The 20,775-nt window shown below is 43.6% G+C and overlaps 1 protein-coding gene and 1 pseudogene across 2 annotated transcripts in view; both read right to left on the bottom strand.

Moving 5' to 3' along the window:
• Positions 1-20,775, bottom strand: part of Hspbap1 (HSPB1 associated protein 1) — a 51,201-nt gene that overhangs the window by 16,571 nt on the left and 13,855 nt on the right. For both annotated transcript variants that reach the window (XM_041673081.1, XM_041673082.1), the window contains exons 2-3: positions 17,653-17,838; positions 3,836-4,017 (exon numbers count right to left, since the gene is read on the bottom strand). In XM_041673081.1, coding sequence (XP_041529015.1) covers positions 3,836-4,017; positions 17,653-17,838 — 368 coding nt within the window. The remainder of the gene's footprint in view (positions 1-3,835; positions 4,018-17,652; positions 17,839-20,775) is intronic.
• LOC121461799 lies at positions 2,041-3,339 on the bottom strand (annotated as a pseudogene).

Here is a 20,775-nt window from a genome sequence, read left to right as displayed (position 1 = left end):
CTATTGTATTGCTTTACTTTTTGGTTTCTTGATACAAAGTCACATGAAGCCTCGACTGGATGTCGCTTAAGCTACACTTGATCTCCTTACCAATTATCTCATGTCAATACAAAAAGGCTTGAAACAATAACAAGCACGATTAAGTAACGAAGCTAATTGCATTTCTAAAAGCAAAACAAGAATTTACACACCTGTGACATATGTGAGAGAAATGAAAAACCCGTGAGAGTGTCAGAGCGACCTAATCGCTTTCCGCCTGAAGCACGCTGTTTAGGCTAGATGATTTCGGAAAGCACTTCATACGTGACAAGGGCCAATGCAGGAGCAGGACCCGCTAACAACTGGGAGAGCATTGCCTCAAGGACAGCCAAGAACTAGCCAATTAAAATATGTCCATAGCATGCTTCATCTACATACCTCAAGGATAGATAAGAACGGGCCAACCAAGAATATACTCATGTCCATACTTCATTTGCATAATGATATTATGCTTTTTGAATTTGCTGTCCTCAATTAGATCTGGGTATGCAAATTAGGTGAAAACTGGTGGTCCTGCAAAATGGTCTACAAAAAGTCCTGTCATCTCTGGAAGGGAGCTCCTCCCGCCCTCACTGCCTTGAGTGTGCTAGACAAGTTCCGCGCCTAGGCTCATACAATAAACCTTGCCTTTGCATCCAAGTCCCTGGTCCCTGGTGGTCTCTTTGGGAGGCAAGAAGTCTGGGTATAACAAATAAAGAGTTGGTACCCAGAAAACTGTCAGATAAGGACAATATAATATTAACAGTCTTGACTGTCTACAAGAGAACTAACTTCTACAACGTCAACTGACATGAACTCACTGGGCTAAGATCACCAGATTTACAAGGGCTTACTAAGAACACCAACTTATTACCATCCGTAATGGCCAAGCCATACACATGCCCAGTGGTGGCTATGCCTGGGAAGGGACAGACACCTGACCAAGTTTGGTGAGAGGTAGCCAAGGTAGCAGGAGCTAGACTCAGCATGGCTGGATGTACTTCACTTAACTTGAATGGACCCCGACTGAGAAAAGGTTCACACAACCTCTTTGTGCCTTGTCTTCCTTAAAACAGATGATCATGAAATCAAGTGTCACTGTGAGGATCCTAAATGTCAGGCATTTAGGGCCAAGGGCATGTGAGCACTTGGTAAATACCATTATTGCACAAGAGTTTCTGAGATGTGCTGGGAGAAGGCGGAAGTACAATCTGCGAGTGGCCGAGGGGAATGGGAAGACCAAAGTACTCTAAAAGTTAATTACGAAATCTATGAGTTCCAGGGTTAAAGATCCACAATATGATCCAAAATTATAAGAAACCCCACCTAACTCAGAAGATGATTGTGGACGGTGCTGAGATTTGGAAGCGTTTACTGAGTATTTTCAAAATCGACCCATTTATTTCATGGCTGTGAGAATACAGAGGCGCTACACACGAGGGTGCCCAGCCAGATTCCCGCACTCAGGAGGTAGAGACGAGGATGGTGAGGTTAAGGCCAGCCTGGGCTACACAGTGAGAGCTTCTCAAGAGAGAAAAGAAAGGAAAACAAAGGAGAGGGGAGAGAGGAAAGTGGGGAGCTCAAGAAATAATGAGGGTGGGGGAAAGGTGTATCTTCCCCTCTTTTATAAAAAACACCCTTTTAACTTTTTAAAAGGTTAGTAAAGGAAAATGACCAAATATCTGTAATTAGAATAACTATGTGAATACCTAGACTCAGTAAGAAAAAGAAAAACACAGGTTGACCAGGTGTGAGAGCCAAAGAGCAACTCACACAGGAGAGGGTCCAGTGCAGGAGTGGTCATGGGTGGGGAAGGCAAGGACAGGGGTGGGGAGTGGAGGGCTGTGGCAGGGAATAGTCTGACTACAGGGGAAACACTTCCTCCACAGATTAGCTCTGGTGCTGGACTCTGCAGCTAGGCCTGTTAGGGTAAGGCAGTCATATAAACAAGCTCCCTGGGACCACTCCCTATTGCCCCACACCTAACGTGAAACAGAAACCAGAACAAGGAATTTGCAAGATCACCCCACAAAACAAACCAACAGTTTGAGATAGAATACACTGAAGAAGAAAGCGGACAAGGCAGTCTACAGACCCTGCTGTCAGATGTGTCAACACACGCAAAGAACATCCATGTTCTTGCTTCCACAAGTATCCCTACACTTCAGCAGGGCATCTGTCATCAGGAGCCCAGAACTCTGCCTCAGGCCATAAGCTCCCTGAGGACACCACAGCCTGAGTAGAGACTGAAGGGAGAGGCAGCCTGGCTAAGATGTCTACACAGAGAGCGGCTTCCATCTCTCCTCTTCACTGCACAACAAGAATTTTTCTTTCTTTCTTTTCTTTTTTTTTTTTTTCAGCATGTAGGAACTTTATTTTCCTTCCACCTTTTTTCCCTTTGCTCAGGTGTCTGCAGAGGAGCTCAGGACCACTCAGTGGTGGCTCCAACCCACTCGGTGGCCTGCGCTGTGGGAGCTGCTGACCAATCCTCAGTGGCTGGCTGGGCACTCCAGTCTTCAGGAGGGAACTGCTGGATGGGCACCGAGGGCACCTGCACCCCCTCAGACCCTCAGACCAGTCAGCCACCTCTGGCTGAGCAGCAGTGAACTCAGGAGCTGGTGCAGTCCATTTGCCCTGAAACTCCTCCTTGGTCACAGCCTTCTCAGCAGCAGCCTGTTCTTCCTTCTCAATCTCCTCTGAGTCTCTGTAGAAGTAAAGATCAGGCATAACCTCCCATGGGTGCTCATGGGAGATAGTGCCATGCGTGCACAGTACTTTCCAGGCCAGCATCCACCACATCAGGCCCACCGAGTGAGCTCCCTTGTTGTTGCACGGGATGGCGATGTCCACGTAGCGCAGAGGTGAGTCTGTGTTACACGGGGCAATGGTGGGCAGGCTCACGTAAGACGCCTCTGTGAGGGGCTGGTGGTCAGCCCTGGGATCGGTCACCACTAGAAGCCGTGGCTCCCTGAAGGCTGCCTGGATCTGATTAGTGAAGGTCCCTGGGGTGAAACGGCCATCAATGGAGTGGCTTTAGTGCTGGCAGTAAACTTCAGAACCGCTCGCTGCCCAGTGTTCCTGGAGGAGATGACGCTGACGTCAGCAGGGTTCTCGATGGCAACAATAGCCCGAGCTGCAAGCAACAGCTTCTCCCAGGTCCCCTTCAGATTGATGATGTGGATGCCGTTGCTTTTCCTTTTGTAGATAAACTGCTCCATCCATCTGAAAGTCGAGGTTGGTGCAACCTAAGTGGACGCCTGCAGGGAGGTATTTGAGGACATCCTCCTTCTTCATCTGCAGGACAACAAGGGCTCCGGACATTGTGTGAGTTTCCCTTTAAGCTACGTCAGGAACCAAGAACAACACCATATAGAACCATTCCAGGGCAACATAGAAAGGCCAGAACAAGGATTTCTGTGCAGGCTAGGGGAAAATAAAGTTTTACACACAGTCTATGCTTCTAGTATAATCTAAATGTCACAGGCATTGTTTGAAGGTGGAAGGGTGTGGAGGAAGTGCCTCTCCTCTGTCAGCGTGGGCCAAATGGTCAGGTCTCACATGATTACTTATATGAGAAAAAGGTAGTTAAGGAAGAAGGGACCAGCCAAATTCTAATTTAGGATTACTCTCAGGAGAAAATTCTTACCAAGACTAAAAAGAGTATATAACTCAGCCAGGTGGTAGTGGCACATGTCTTTAATCCCAGCATTTGGGAAGCAGAGGCAGGCAGATCTCTGTGAGTTTGAGGCCAGCCTGGGCTATAGAGCGAATTCCAGGACAGGCTCCAAAGCTTAAAAAAAAAAATAGTATAACTCACCTGGAAAACATCTGTCTTGTCTTCAAACAGATTGACAAAATATTTGTAGTCAGCATAAGCCCAGAATTTGGAATGGTCATAATCTTTAAATGGTCCAGAGACACTAGACTGGTCACAGTTCCAGGCCAGAAACTCCTCAAGTGTAGCATCCACATAACTACATGCAGTTTCAAACTGAGGAACTGCAAAATAAGGAAAAACAACTTGAAATGTTTAACAAGCACAGCGTCTACCATTTTAAAAGGTAAATATTGACCAAAATATTGTTGCATTTTATACTTTTTTATTTAACAATTTACATCATTTACAAAAATCCGAAAAGAATGGTTTTGTTCTTAAGATTAATGACGCAGCGCACATGATGTGGTGGCAGCGCACATCTTTAATCTCAGCACTTGGGAGGCAGAGGCTGGTGGAGCTCTGTGTGTTCAAGGTCAGTCTCATCTATGGAGTGAGTTCCAGGACAGCCAGGGATACACAGAGAAACCCTGTATGGCAAGGGTGGGTCGGGGAGAGATTAATGACTACCCTCCAAGCCAGACCTATAGTCCCAGCACAGTATGAGACTGACGTAGGAAGATCTTGGGTTTGGGAATACATAGTGAAAACAGGGGCAGGGAGAAAGGAGAAGAAAGAGAAAGAAGAGACAACAAGAAGGGGGGCAATGGAGTGAGAAGGTGGGAGGACGGGCATAGGGCCACCTTACTACAGTGTGATCCAACTCTCCACCCGGGGATCTGTGTCCACTCCTAGTAATGCTCACACATTACCTGCCTCTCTCACTCACACTGGCTCACGAGTGTGTGTGTTCTCCAGGGCCTGCACAACTGTGATGGCTCATCCACTCTGTCAACCTGACTGAGTTTAGGTCACTTAGAAGACACATGTCTGGGCATGCTGTGAACATGTGTGTGTCCGGGGTGTTGAACCTAGGAAAGAAGCCTCGCTCTAAACATGAATGGTGTGGGAAGCCAGTGGGAATGGAAAGTAAGAGAATAAGGTCTGGGAAGTGCCAAGATCACCTCAGTACTGCAGCAATGGATGGCACCCACTCAACCAGAGGCCAAAAGAAATCCTTCCTCCCTTACATGGCTTCCTGCTGGGGATTTGGTCAGAGCAACAAGGAAGTAACTACTACAGTGACCTGTGTGGGTGTCACCACTTGGACACTTGGTGGAGTGTGTATTTAGGGTTGTTTGTTTGAGACAGGGTCTTTTTATGAAGTCCTGGTTGGCCTGAGTGTAATGGTCTGTCCTGTCCCTTTAAGAGACAAGCCCCTCCCACTCTCTCCCCATCCACCACTGAGGCAGGCAGATCTTTCTCCCACTTCCAGTCTGACTTCATCTTCCCTTCTGTCTCTCTCCCAGAGAGGTAGCTGATGCTGTGGCTCCTCTCCCCTCCATCCATCTCCCCCTTTCCCTTACCCTTCCATAACCCACTAAATAAATGCCCACTTCCTCTGCATGACGTGCCTACCTTCTTGGTCTCTCACCCACCACACGGCTCCCTGCCCCTCATGGCCCATGGGCCACTTGGGGCTCCTGCCTGAGACTGGCTGCCTTCATGGCCCACCATAATCTCGGGACCTGCTGCCTGCTGCAGCCACTATGCAGACCAGATGAGCCTCAAACTTACAGAGGTCCATCTGCCTCAGCCTTCGGACTCAGCTGTGCTTCTGTTTCACACACTAAGTATCACCGTTTTAAATAAGGTAAGTATCGCTGGAAAGCCTGCATCACTGGGATCCTCACTGTCTTAACTAAGGTATCGCTGGAGAAAGCCTGAATCATCGATGTCCTCACTGACTTAACTAAGGAACCACTGAAGACAGTGTGCATCATTGGGGTTCTCACTGACTTAACTAAGGTACAGCTGGAGACAGCCTGAATCATTGGGGTAGAATCATTGGCTTGATTTAATGTTATCAATTTAATACTGCTCATTCATTTATTAACTCAGTTGCTTCAGAAGTGTTTACTTTGATTAGCATGGTGCTTAGGTTTGTAGGGACACAAAAGAAAAAGATAACAGTCTTGAGCTTAGATACGATTTGATAAAACCAAACAGGTTTGTGATGCTGGCACTGAAGAGGCTGAGGTGTGAGGCCAGCCTAGGCTAAGTAGCAAAACCCTATGCCATGGCTTGAATGTGAACTGTCCCCTACAGCAAAAGTCTTTGAATCCTTTGTCCCCAGTGGATGAACTGCTTATGAGAGCAACAGATACCATTTTAGGAGGTTGCTGTGGTGGTTTGATTAAAAATGGCTGCCATAGACCCACAGGGAGTGGCACAATTAGGAGGTGTGGCCTTGTTGGAGTAGGTGTGGAGTTGGAGGAGGTGTGTCACCTGGGGTGGGTTCTGAGGTTTCAGAAGTTCAGGCTAGGTCCAGTGTCTCTCTCTTCCTGCTGCCTGCCAATCTAGATGTAGAACTCTCAGCTCCTTCTCCAGCACCCTATCTGCCTGCATGCTGCCATGTTCCTGACATGATGATAATGGACTAAACCTCTGAACTGTAAGCCATCCCAATTAAATGCTTTCCTTTGTAGGAGTTGCCATGGTCATGATGTCTCTTCACAGAATAGAAACCTTTTGGAATGGGTTTTAGAGACAGATGTGGGACTAAAAGGGCAAGACGAGGAGATTACATAGCCCAACCAGTTCCAGTCTGTCTGCTTTATGATCCACTGATAAATAACAAGCCGTGTGGCAAGCACCTACCACCACAGACTAAGCCAATCCAGCTGCCGTGTTTCTCCCACCACGATGGATTTATTCATTCTGCTTTTTTAAAGCGTGTCTCTACATAGCCCTGACTGTCCTGGAACACATTATGTAAAGCAGGCTGTCCTGGAACCCACAGAGATCCTCCCGCCTCTGCCTCCTAAGTGCGGAGACAGATTAAAGATGTGTGTCACTGATGGAGGAAGGTCATTGGTTAATTAATAAAGAAACTGCTTGGCCCTGATAGGTTAGAACATAGGTGGGTGGAGTAAACAGAACAGAATGCTGGGAGGAAGAGGAAGTGAGCTCATACGCCATGCTCCCCTCTCCCAGGCAGAGACGATGAAGCTCCGACCCAGGATGGACGTAGGCTAGAATCTTCCTGGTAAGCGCACCTTGGGGTGCTACACACATTAGAAATGGGCTAATCCAGGTGTGAGTGTTAGCCGAGAAGAGGCTAGATATAATGGGCCAAGCAGTGTTTAAAAGAATACAGTTTGTGTGTTGTTATTTCGGAGCATAAGCTAGCCAGGCGGCTGGGAGCCGGGCTGTGGGAAGAGACCTGCAGCTCCTACAACATGTCACCACACCCAACCACACTGTACCCCTTTAAACCAGGAGCCAAAATCAAGTTCTACTCCCTTGAGTTGTGCCCATACTTGATTGCAGCAGGGTAAGAGTAACAATACACTTAATCTCAAAAACTAAAACAAAACCCACTCCAGACAAACATGAAGCTTTAACTAGGCTGACAGAGAACTTGCAGATCCATGTAATTAAATACAGAACAGTGTGCCACAGACACTTCAAAAAGGGAAAGAACCACAGCTGACCATGACCAGTGGCATTCTGAGGGAAATCCACGATCTGTATGCTGGCTTCTTAGGAATCTGCCGCCAAGGAGTCAAAACTAGGTAAATGGAAGGAGATCTCCTGCAAGTTGCAGTGTTTTAAATGAGCATGGGGAAATGAATACTTAAGAAATCTAATTATGAGCTCCTCTGCAAAGCAAGACACCCTCCCAGGATGGGGGTGGTTAGCATAGAGCCTGACACAGCGCATGCTCAGTAAATACCAGGCACTACTCTTAGTTTTTATTCAGGCCAGTGTTGACCTGGAACCTTTTCAAATTTGAAGGAGTCAACAGAGGGATGGATATTCAAGCTCTTCTTTCAAGAGCTTCTATCCTTTCCCTCTTCCTCACTCATTAGGATTATCCAATCATCTTTAGCCCTTTCCTTACTTTTCTGGAAGCTACCAAATCACGGAACCAGGACAGAAGCAGGACGATGATGTCTAACCTACTTGTCAACTCTGTGAAGTGGGAAAACTTCAGTAGGCCATAGGGATCTAAAAGACAAGATCTATATACTTGAAAACCACTTCAGTTTTGAGAGCTTCTATGGAGCATTTAGGAACAGTGCCTGGCACAAGCAGTAAACCACTGATATATACAACCTCTTAATAGCACTGGCACCCTCAAGAATTTATCATAAAATCAAGAGTAAATAGAACTAATTCTGACAAAATAGTATGTAGCAAGACAGTTTCTGTGATTCTGAGAACGGGAGCCATTTCTAATCCTCACAGCAAACTCCACGGAAAGCACACAAGCTTTCCCTTCACAGAATTCAATACAATGACTGACTGAATGCTAAGGCCCTTAACTGAGCGACTTGGCCCAGGGGTGGAATGAACAGGACATTGCAATGATGGCATTTACCCCCAGGAAACCTGCACTGGAATCTTCAAAATCTGCCCTCACTAGAGGCCTTCATTTCCTGTCACAGCAAATTCTGCATGTTAAAAATGAAAACCTGAAAATGTAAGAACTACATTTGAGAACTGTTACTGCCGGGGAAAATTTAAATGAACAGAATGAATGAAATGACAGATCTTTTCACTTACATGATGAGTTCAACACAGACTCTTCACTCTGGACCAGCGGCAGCCACAGAGTGCTGCTCTGATTTCATCGGTGACAGTTCCCTCTGGTGGCACACTTGCTTTTCTTGGTTTGCTTTATGCGGTAGGATTATTCCTTTCTAACTTTATCATTCTGTTCTTTTATTTAATGCAGAAGCAGTCAAGACAGCTCCACCTCCAACCACTTACTGCCAAGTATTAGGTAAGAAGCAGTTGCCCCAGTCCAAGATTTCACAGCAAAACACAAAGCGAGCTTGCTTTTACAACTAAAAGAAAGGGGGATATATATATCTGCCCAGCAGGAAAGCAACAATTTTTCCGTTTTGGAATTTCCTCACTTTACAAACTAGAAAGAGTGAGCGGAGGTGACCGCACTGAACGTGGGAAGTCGTCCCTTTCCGACTCACCGATGCTGGGCACTATCCCTGAAATGGTTGGTAACCGTTGCTGGCTGGAGTTCAGTGCAGCCAGGGAGCACTCGTCTCGACAAATGAATGTGATTAAAAATGGGTTTAAAGACCTACATGCTATTCACTATCTGTGTCCTAAAACTCGAAAAGGCATTATGGTTTTGTTTTTGGAGTCTTACTACGTAAGCCAGGCTGGCCTCAAACCCAGAGACCAGGATATCTCTGCCTCCCAAGTGCTGGGAGCAAAGGCATGTGCTACCATTCCTGGCTTTACAAAATGTTTTTAAAAATATGCTGTAACTATAAATAATCATAATGCATTAAACATTTCAAAGAGCTGACAGAAAGGATTCTGAAATATTTCGCCACAAAGAACTGACAGGCATTCAGAGCGAGAAATACGCTCACCTAACTTCAACATTAGCAACTAAACTAATAGCACTCCATTAACACGCAACACTTTTATGGTTTCTGTGGATTAGTTAAAAATAAAATTAATACCAATTACTTTTTTTGGCCTTAAAAGCCAGTTACCAATACTACTGTTTCAAGCATCCCAGAAAAAGATTCTAAACAAGACCTAAGACAGATAAAAGAAATATACTCAATACAAAAGAAACAAAAAATATAATTATTTATAACATTATGTGCCTGTCTTTCAATAGGAACTAACACCTACCAAAACCAAAAAGCAGTGGATACAAAATCAACATAGAGAAATAAACAGCTTTTATCCACATTCTAATGAAAAAACACATAAGCCATAATGAGGCTATGCAGAGAGACTCTGTCTCAACTCCCCCATTATATACTTATTGAATATATATACTGGATAAAAATATTTTCTTTACACTAGCTACAGTGAATGATAACTACAAACCTTTTTTGCTGACAGAACTTGGCAAGGATAACATGATTTTGTGTAAAGAGATACAATTTTACAACAATGTAAACTTCTTCCCAAAATTAATTTTTAGGGCTTAATGAATTTTCATTAAAAATTTCAGCGGGAGAGCATTTGGGATTATGTAGAAGCACAGTCATGTGCAGGCACCACACAGACAGACAAACAGACACATACCCACCCCAGATAGGTTTCCTTACTTATTTTTGTATTTGGGGTGTGTGTGTTCAGCCCTGGCTATCCAAGCTGGCCTGAAACTCACAGAGTCCTCCTGCCTTGGCCTCCTGAGTGCTGGGATTAAAGGTGTGTGCCACCACTGCCTGACGCCCCCCCCCCCCCTTTTTTTTGTCTTTTGAGACAGGGTCACTCTCTGCAGCCCTGGCTAGCCTGGAATTCATGATGTGGAACAGGCAGCCCTAAACTTACAGAAATTTATTGGCCTGTTTCACATCAGAAAGTTTCTTTAAAGCGAGCGTTCTAGGTAACTATGAAGTCCATTTGGATGAATAAAATTCAAAGACATTGAAGAGAAGAATAATGGAAGATCAGACTAGACTAGTGGTTACCAGAAGGTGGGGAGAGCAGGGAGGAGGGACAGACAGGGAAAGGGTGGTCATGGGAATTAAGCTGCAAAAGAACTAAATGAAAGGACTTTAAATATATTCTTCAACTATGAAGAAATGATCAGTATTTCTTCAGTATATAATGTATACATATGCAGAGTTATCATATGCTACATAAAACATATACAAATCATGCCAGTTAAAAAAATAAATATATCTGGTATGATGATGTATGCCTGTAATCCCTATGGAGGCTGAGACAGGAGGATTACCGAAAGTTTAAGACTATACAGTAAGCTACAGAGTGAGAAACCATCTCAAAAAACAAAAACAAAAACCAAACAAGGGAGTAATGAGGTTGTCTGTGATGTATTTTCAAGTATTAAAATATGTATCGGCGCTAAAATAGCATTTTCAAACTGTTTTACTAGCCCCGAGTGACAGCTTGAGATGTGGCCTCAGAACTGATGCTGGGAGACACAAGAACACACAGCACCACACTAAACAAGAACACACAGCACCACACTGAACAAGAACACGCAGCACCACACTAAACAAGAACACGCAGCACCACACTAAACAAGCACACGCAGCACCACACTAAACAAGAACACGCAGCACCACACTAAACAAGAACACGCAGCACCACACTAAACAAGAACACGCAGCACCACACTAAACAAGCACACGCAGCACCACACTAAACAAGAACACGCAGCACCACACTAAACAAGAACACGCAGCACCACACTAAACAAGAACACGCAGCACCACACTAAAAACGACGCTGCCCACGCCAGCACCCTTGAAAAAAAGGATTGTCCAGTAAGCGACGCTAGAGCTCCATTGCCCGACGTCGTTATCTGGAAAACCGCAGTGAACACCATCATTAACTGCTACAGCAAAGTACTGGTCTATTTTAAGAGAAGACATTTCTAAAACGAAACAGAAGGAATAAATGTTAGTGGAGCGCTAGCTGGTTTGACTGTAAAAAAGCACACAGGCAGCAAAACAAATGCAAAGGACAAACGGGGAAACAGCCGTAAGATAAAGAACTGTCTTCAGAAAGTAAATACAACAAAAACCCCTGAGGCTCCGACAGAAACAGTCAAAGGACAATTACCAGGAAAAATCAGGAATTACTAATAAATACGAGCTTATGACCAACACTGCCAGCAAACATGCTAATTATGACGAGATACCGCCCTTTCCTCTACCAGTCTGTGTCGGTTTGAGAGGCACAGGCACGGAAGCCAGTTCTCTGCAGATCTACTGCCTGTGTAGCAAGACTTTCACCCAGTCACTCCCCAAACACCAGGAAGCCTAACAGACTCTGAACCTGGAGGAGGTAAGGCCCTTCCCAGACAGCAGAAAGAGATTTTCATCAGGTAATTACTTGTGCAACCAACAACATGATTCTAGCCATTCCAAGTGTCATTAGGAAAACCTTAACAAAGTGTTCGGATAATCTGATAGTCACACCTGATGGGGGTGGAGGGAAGAAAAAGTAACATTTATCTTTCAAGGAAGAAGAATTAGCTAGTAAAGCCAAGGAAGGCCAGCTGGGAAAAGAGCTACAAAGGGGTGGAAAGAGAGGGAGAGGGAGAGGGAGAGGGAGAGGGAGAGGGAGAGAGAGAGAGAGAGAGAGAGACATACAAAGGCCCAGATGTAGGAAGGAGCAATCCCTGAAACAGACTGAGAAGACATGACAACCTGAGCTCAGGAGATGAAGCTGGACCTGCAGCACCACAACACACACCTCAGTCTTAAGGCTGAACTGGGAGGTCAGCAAAGGGTTTTAAATACTGTATTACATCAGACTTGTTATTCATTCATTCACCTCACTTGTTTATACTGTTGTTATTGTTATTATTATAGACAGAGTCTCACTGTGTATTATTATTATTATTATTATTATTATTATTATTAACAGAGTCTCACTGTGTAGCCCTGGCCTGAAACTCAGTATGTTGAACAGGCTGGCTTTAAACTCAGAGATCCATCTGCTTCTGCCACTCAAAGGTGTATTTTTTTTTTTTAAATAAACTGTCTCTGTTACAGTCTGAGGAATGGCCTGGGAAGTGAGGGCAGGGGATGAGTGGATTAACTATGTCCAGGCACAAGGCAACTACAATTCTGGGAGTGACCCTGAAGGGTGATGCCAACTAGAGGGTGGCCACTGAGATAGGCAGCAGGTGGCTGCCAGATATTTAGCACGCAAGTCACAAGCCCCCAGAGTGACTCAGCTCCTGGTACAAGGAGCTTCACAGATAGCAGCGCTGCTGCTGATAATCCACGCACCCTTGCACCCAGTGACCTCCTTCTAGGAACCCATCCTAGAAGAATAATCAGACACTTGACAAATGTACACATTTAAAGTCTACAAGCTATTCGAAAGCACTTCCCTCTGTTCAATACAGACTGAACCTAGGGCCTAACACGTGACAGGAAAGTATCTAGCTGCATCTCCAACCCTTTTTTTTTGGGGGGGGGGGGGAGACGGCGGGTAATCAGTCTAAACATAGTAAATAGGAAAGTCTTAAATTATGATATTGTCATATAATGGACTATTAAGGAGTCATTTAAAAGTCTCATTTAATGTCATAAGTTGTTCCTCTGAATATGTTTAGAGAAAAAAAGCAGCCTGTAAAAATCAATACGATCTTAATTTTTAAATACAATCTATTAAATACAAACAGGTCAGGCTGGAGAGATGGCTTGGGGGTTAAGAGCACTGGCTGCTCTTCCAGAGGACCTGAGTATGATTCCCAGCAACCATATGGCAGTGCACAATGATTTCTAACTCCAGTTCCAGGGGATCTGATGTTCTTTTCTGGTCCCCATGGGTATCAGACACGCATGAAAGCAAAATACCCATACACATAAAATAAAATTTATTTTAATAAATACAGGTACATACATCTAGGATTTGCAGAAAGAGGTGGAGGCAGGAGGATCATGAGTTCAAGGCTGGCCTGTGCTATACATTTGCTGGGCATGGTAGTACATGCCTTTAATCCCAACACTCTGGAGGCAGACACAGATGGATTTCTGTGAGTTCAAGGCCAGCCTGGTCTACAGAATGAGCTCCAGGACAGCCTGAGCTACACAGGGAAACTCTGTCTCAAAAAAAAAAAAACAAGCAAGACAAAAACAAACAATAAAATAAGATATCTTTAAATTTCTGTGGACTTTCTACTTTTTCCAATTTTTCACACAGACACCATACTTTCAAAATTACTTCTACTTTAAGTAATATTTGTTGAATACTAACTATTAGGCACTATTCTAAACACATTGTGCATAAAAACTTTTTTTTTCCTGAGACAGGCTATCACAATATAGATCTGGCCGGTCTAGAACTCACTGTGTAGACCAGGCTGGCCTTGAACTCACAAAGATTACACCCTAAGTGCTGGGAGTAAAGGCTTGCATCACTACATCTGGTGAAATCATTCAGTTTTGAAAATATTTCTAACATACAGAAAAGTTAAAATTGACCTCCTCAAGGTCACACAGAAAACGAAAATCTGAACAATTCTTTTTTTTTTTTTTAAGGTTTATTTGTTTATTATGGATACAGTATTCTGCCTGCATGTATGCCTGCAGGCCAGAAGAGGGCGCCAGATCTCATTACAGATGGTTGTGAGCCACCATGTGTTGCTGGGAATTGAACTCAGGTTCTCTAGAAGAGCAGCCAGTGCTCTTAACCTCTGAGCCATCTCTCCAGCCCCTGAACAATTCTTTTATGCCATAATCCTATGTTGTCCGTAGGAACATATATACTCAAGAGACATAATTTTTTTAAAAAAATACATTTTATTTATTTATTTGTGTGTGTGTGTGTGTGTGTGTGTGTGTGTGTACACACGCGAGTGTGCATGTGCGTGTAGGTCAGGGGGCAACTTTTTTCTTTCCATCATTACATTCCCAGGGGTAGAACTCAAGGAACAGGCAATGCTTTATTCTTGATCCATTACATCATCCTAAAGAAATAATTTTTAAAAGGAGCAAAGTAGCAGGATAATATACTGAGTAGGAGAAAACCTTTTCATGTTATATGTCTCATATGGGCCTAATCTCTAGAGAATATAAAGAACTCTTTCAATTCAACAACTAAAGCCTCCATTAGCAAACAAGCAGAAAGATGTGAACACACAATGCTATTGGCTAATGCAACCACAAAAAGACACCTTACATTAGAACAAGGCCAATCAGAACCACGATGGAGTAGTCTTCACACACACCAGCATGGGTGCAACTGAGAAGGGAGGGGAAGCCAGGAGGTGGAAAGGGTTTGCAGGGAGGTGGAAAAACTGGAACCTTTGCTGGTAGGATGTAGGGGGGTATGAGCACTTGGGAAACAGTTCCACAAAAGGTTAAGAAGCATAACACATGACTCGGTGATCTTACTGCTAGCTCTATATATTCACGACGAATGAAAACATAGCTCTAATCCAAAATCTGCAGCCGAATGTACATGGGAGTATTATAACAGCAAACAAGCCCTTGCATTCCCATCCACTGATGAGTAAACAAGATCATATATTGATACCTCCAGAACATCATATGCTAATAAAGTGAGCTGCTGAGACGCATTTGCTGAGTAGCCCTTATCTGAAATGCCTTGGATCAGAAGTGGTTTGCTTTTTATTTCTTTTTCGGGATTTTGGAATATTTACATATACAGAATGACCTATCTTGTGGACGGAACCCAAGGATGCTATGAAATTCATTTCTACTTCGTATTTTCCTTAGCCAAAGTATTATTATACAATTTTTATATTGGTATTATTATACAATTTTAGGGTAAAGGTTATGCATTTTGCCTTGAGATCAGGTATAGAATGTTGCTGTGGCATTGTGCTGGTGTTTAAAAATTTAGACTCTGAAGCATTTCAGATTAGAGAGATCGATGTCCATGACCATCTGGATGAGCCCTGACAACAGGCTGTGAAAGAAACCAGACACAGGGAGCAGCTCCTCTGTGCTGTTGTTATGACCTCGTGAATGGGTACACTTAGACAGCTGGAAGTAGGCTGCTGGGGCTGGGGCTGATTGCTTTAAAAGCACTGACTTTCAGGATGGGATAATGAAAACGTTCTGAATTCGACAGCGGGCTATAAAGCCTGTGAAAATGCTAACCACCATTTGATTAGATACTTCTGAATGGCTAAAAGCTACAGTTTATGCTATGAGAATTTTATTTCAATTGTTAAAAGAAGACTAATCTACCTTTACTAAAAACTCAGAGTGGTTCCTCACAACTGCAGAGAGGCTTTTAAAAACTCCTTTTAGACTTAAGTATTAATTTGAAAATGTCAAATTACCATTGTTCATGGGCAGCAACCATCCTAGCAGCCTAGGAAGGAGGTGAGCAGATTAAGGCAGAGAATTCAAGTAAAGTGAGTTCAGCGAATGAGCGCTAGCTACCAGCAGTAGAGTGGTGTCTGGAGTCTAAGCAGGATGTGAACAATACCACACTTTGCATTTCTCTTCAGGTTAGTAACTGACACTTCGGCAAATGGCAGATTTGTTCCACAACATTGAAAGGAAAACATGTAATCTGATCTGAAGATATTTACCGGTCTAGCATCTCATTTAAAAATAACTGAACAACCAAGTCTGTTGTTAGAATGAGACACCAAACTACAGTAACTCTGTTGTGGCTGGCTCAGGAGTCCAAAACAACTCTAGACACCAAAAGCAAATTGCAGGATATATCTTACAAGGTCAAGGAGAAAGAAGCTTGGAGCTGCTAGGAGGGAAACTGGGAAGTGTTCTTGCTCCTCTTGGGCTATTAATAGGTCTTCAAAGACTGCTTCCCTGCAATGTACACTGAGTTTCTACAGGGTCAGTTACTCACTCTGAAATGCAAGTTAAAGACAGACCATAGCTATGGACACATGAAGATTAGAAACAGACCATTTCTGTCCTTTAAAATAACGACACTTTAGAGATCACACTAATCACTTTATCTGACAACAAGGCAAAAATGTAAAAATTTTCAAAGTGTTCTGGAAAAAAAAGGCAACAGCACAATCATCTGTTAAAAGTAAGGAAAGCAAAACAATAAAAATCAAAACAAAACGGTGTGGTGCAGCATATGCCCACAGCCCCAGCTATCCAAGATGACCTCACCGGCAGGTGAAGACGGGCCGGCACCTAGGTGAGGCCTTGCTTTTCTGTTTGTTTGTTTTGAAAAAGGGTTTCTCTGAGTAGCCCTTGACATCCTGGAACTTGCTCTGTAGACCAGGATGGCCTCAAACTCTCAGGGATCTGCCTGTCTCTGCCTGCCAAGTTTAGGGATTATAGGTGCAAGCCACTACCACCTGGCTTGTTTTTTTCTTTTTAAAGGTGGGAGCAGAGGTATAGTTTGGAATTGCCTTGCTTGTACACAAACACATAGAACAAACAGCTTTAAATACACTGCATGCTTCTGCAGTACAATAAAGGACAAGTAGACTAAAAAGAAAAGATAAAATTATAACCAAGACTAAGTGGCGTGCTTCTGTATATGTGCTGTTTTTATTGGTTAATGAATAAATAAATAAATAAATAAATAAATAAATAAATAAGTAAGCTGTTTTGGGACTGCAAAGGGCAGAACAGAGCTAGGTGGGGAAAACTAAACTGAATGCTGGGAGAAAGAAGGCGGGGTCAGGAGAAGCCATGTAGTCCCGCCGGAGACAGATGCCAGAACTTTACCTGGTAAGCCACAGCCTTATGGTGATACACAGATTAATGGAGATGGGTTAATTTAAGATATGAGTTAGCCAGAAATACACTTAAGCTATTGGCCAAACAGTCTTGCCAATAATATGGTTTCTGTGTGATTATTTAGGGAGTCTGGGCAGCCAGGAAATGAACAAGTGGCCTCCATACAACAACTAAGTGATAAAAACAGCCTAACTCATACATGTAGGATGTGTTCCAGATGAATCACAAGAGGAACGGACTATGATATGGTATTCTTGGATATTACTGCAGTATTACACTGGAATTCTATATTGTTATAGTATTGCCATTTTTACTGGAATGGGACACAATAGTATAATAACATATTGTCTACCATGCTCAATCAGTCACAGTAATGTCTATGGAATATATGAATAAACAGATTTGCATTTTCTGTGGGTTCCCAAGCTTTCTTGTAACAGTTTCCTATCTGTAGAGAGAGTGGTCCAGGAGGATTTGAGATTAGACATAAAGGACTGCCTAGCGATGGGGTGAGCACTGCTGAGAAGGTGGGAGTGCTACTGAGGTGGGGTTGCCATGGTGATTGCTGATTACCTGTATCTGTACTTCTCAGGCCCATTCGAAACCGTATCTGCTTGCCCTGCAGGACCTCGGAAAGGTGTTTTGCAGTCCAGTGTTGTGCTGGCCAATCAAAAACCATGTTACAGAAGATTGCAGGCTGCTGTAGAGACATTATAATTTCTTTTGCTTTTTCTGGTGTGAAAGGTTTGACACGTTCACCTAGGGAGAGAGAAGAATAGGGCATTAGACAACAATGGACAGATAACTGTGTAGTTATTTCCTAGGGTGTGAGGAGAGAATGGCTAATGTTGCTTCTGTCCTAGCAAATCTTCCCCTGCAACCGCACGGCACCTGCACTCTATTCATCATTGATTAGGTAAATATTTGGCCTCAGAGGCCAGAATTCTTGCTTTTGATTGTTTGTTTGTTTGTTTTGTTTTTGAGACAGGGCCTCAAACTACAGTCCAGGTTGGCCTGGAGTTCACAATGTAGCTCAGGCTGGCCTAGAACTCATGAAGATCCTCTGCTTTGGCCTTCCAAACACTCGGATTGCAGGTGTGAGGCACCATACCTGGCTAATGTAATTCTTTTTTAAGTGATTTTTTATATTAAATTTTAACTGTTGGTAAATATAAATTTCAATGTTAATAGTAAAGTTTTAGTTTTTAAAAGGTTTCCTATCTAATTTAAAAACAATAAAATTTTTGGAATATAACACTTCTTAAACAGAAGGTTAGGTTAAAAAATGCTGATGAGAATTACTCTACAACAGCCAGATTTTCTGGAATCATCAATGACTGTACTTGCTATATGACATGTTTAACAGCAAAACAAACAAAATGACTATGGTATAGCAGTCAATCAGGAAAGCAGAGATTGCTTTTCATTGCAGTTTCTATAATAAAAGATACAGCATTACTAAAACACCAGCATTGAGAAGCTGAGGAAAGGGGACCAAGAGTATGAGCCAGGCTGGGCTACATAGTTAAGTCCCAGGACAGCCTGAGTTATGTGTTGAATTATATATATTCACTACACATGTAAACAGTTAAGAGATACCAAACTATGATGTACTGAGAACTCAAATTTTACAGAACCTGGGCTGGAGAAACAGCTCAATTGGTACAGTGCCTACTTAGCATTTCTTCCTATAGCCCCCAAATCATTGTAGTGCATGTGATTATAATCCTAGCACTCCAGGGAGAGAAGCAGGAAAATCAGAAGTTCAAGGCCACCCTTGGTTACATAGAATGTTTGAAGCCAGCCTGGACTATGTAAAACCATCTCGAAATTATTTTAAATTTTGGAAGGACAGTCTACTATTCTCTCATTTACTCTATGTATCCTCCCTTCCCACCCCCTTTCCTCTCTCCTTTCATCTCCCCGTCCTACTTCCTTCCCAGGGCCATTTACATGGTGGACAACCGCTCCACCAAGGAGCTACTGTTCCAGCAGGGGAGGTTCTCTTTAAAGATATCCTAACATGGACCGCCTGGAGAGCTTCACACTGAGTCTCAGACACACACTTAGGAGTCTCAAAATCTCCCATCAAGACTCCCAATTCCTCTGCCACCCAACCTCCTAAGCTAATAAAGAAAGAGGAGGTCTGACCCAATTTAGGACTTTTCTTTTCTTTTCTTTTTAAGACAGGATTTCTCTGTAGCCTTGAAGCCTGTCCTGGAACTAGCTCTTGTAGACCAGGCTGGCCTCAAACTCAGAGATCCTCCTGCCTCTGCCTCCTGAGTGCTGGGATTAAAGGCGTGCACCACCCGCCGACTCTTTTTTTTTTTTTTTTTTGAGACAGGGTCTCTCTACACAGTCCCGTCTGACCATCTCTAGCCTTGAGGTCATAGAGGTCCTTCTGTAAGGCTCATTTTTTTTTTCTTTTTCTTTTTCTTTTTTTGTAAGGCTCATTTTTAAGACAATTTTTAAGTCTTGTTCCTTCTCAGGAAGGCCCACACTGTAGAATCTGTCTTTAAGCCCTTGGTGACAGAGGTAAATAGGCTACCTGCCCTCAACAGCTAACACCTAAGAACACTGATCTCCGCGAGGGATGAGATCAGGGTGGGTGCCCTTGTTGATAGAGGTGAACAGCCCAGGATCTCAACAGCTAACCTAAGAACCTTGACCTCAGCAAGCGATGAAATCAATTTAGGTACCCTTGGTGACAGAGATGCACAGGACCTCAGAGCCTAGATCTACAAGTCTCTACAGTCAAAAGCCCAGCTCATAGGCCTCTGGAATCAGGCTCCCAAGAACAAGGAACAACAGCTCCTTGTTTGTTTACAATTTTCTTTGACTAGATCAAGTGGGCCCTCATGCATCTGCTGCAACAAAGGAGGTCTTAATTCACACCGGCCTATCAGTGTTCACACCAGGTGCCCACTGCAATGCCTCACATCCCAGAGAGCCTGATTCCTTGTGTGCGAACATGGCTGAGTTACATTTCCAAAAAAGGATTTTGTTTTTGAGACAGGGATTCTCTGTGTAGCTTTGGAGCCTGTCCTGTCCTGGATGGAACTCATTGTCGCCCAGGCTGGCCTCAAACTCAGAGAGACACCTGCTTCTGTCTCCCAACTGTGGGGATTAAAGGCGTGTACCATCACTGCCCTGCTAAAATGCATATTTTTAAAATGCTAGAGAGATGGCTCAGTAAGTAAGAGCATTTGCTGCCATTAGCATGAGGGCCTGAGCTCTGATGCCAGGACCCACGACAAAGCTAGGTACATGTGTGTGGTAGCCTAGGCCCAGACTCAGTGAGCTGTCTCACTTGTCTTAAAGGGACAAGGCAAAGAGAGAGAGATGGAGCAAGACATGTTCACACATTTGTGTATATATACACACCCACCCATGCATACACTGCAGACACACCACCACCACCACTAATAACAACAATGTACTCTGAAAGTTTTGTTAGGCTGTTATAGACTGAAATTTCTTTCCCGCCCTAAGGTCTGGTTAGAAATGACATAAGATTACATGAGAAAAGTATACAGATTTATTTAGTAACTTTTACATGTGCCTAGGCGCCTGCATAGGAAAAATGAAGATCCACAGAAGGACTTAGAGCATGATGCTTACACAGAGGCTGGACAGAGAAGTGAGCTGAGGATTCATAACTGGACAAAGGAGTCTGGGCTGGGGCAGTCAGTGAAG

Source organism: Microtus oregoni, unplaced genomic scaffold (genome assembly GCF_018167655.1).
Source record: "Microtus oregoni isolate MIOR12 unplaced genomic scaffold, Mior012 000023F_ref0000262, whole genome shotgun sequence".
Taxonomy (NCBI): Eukaryota; Metazoa; Chordata; class Mammalia; order Rodentia; family Cricetidae; genus Microtus; species Microtus oregoni.
This window is presented reverse-complemented; position numbering and strand designations above follow the sequence as displayed.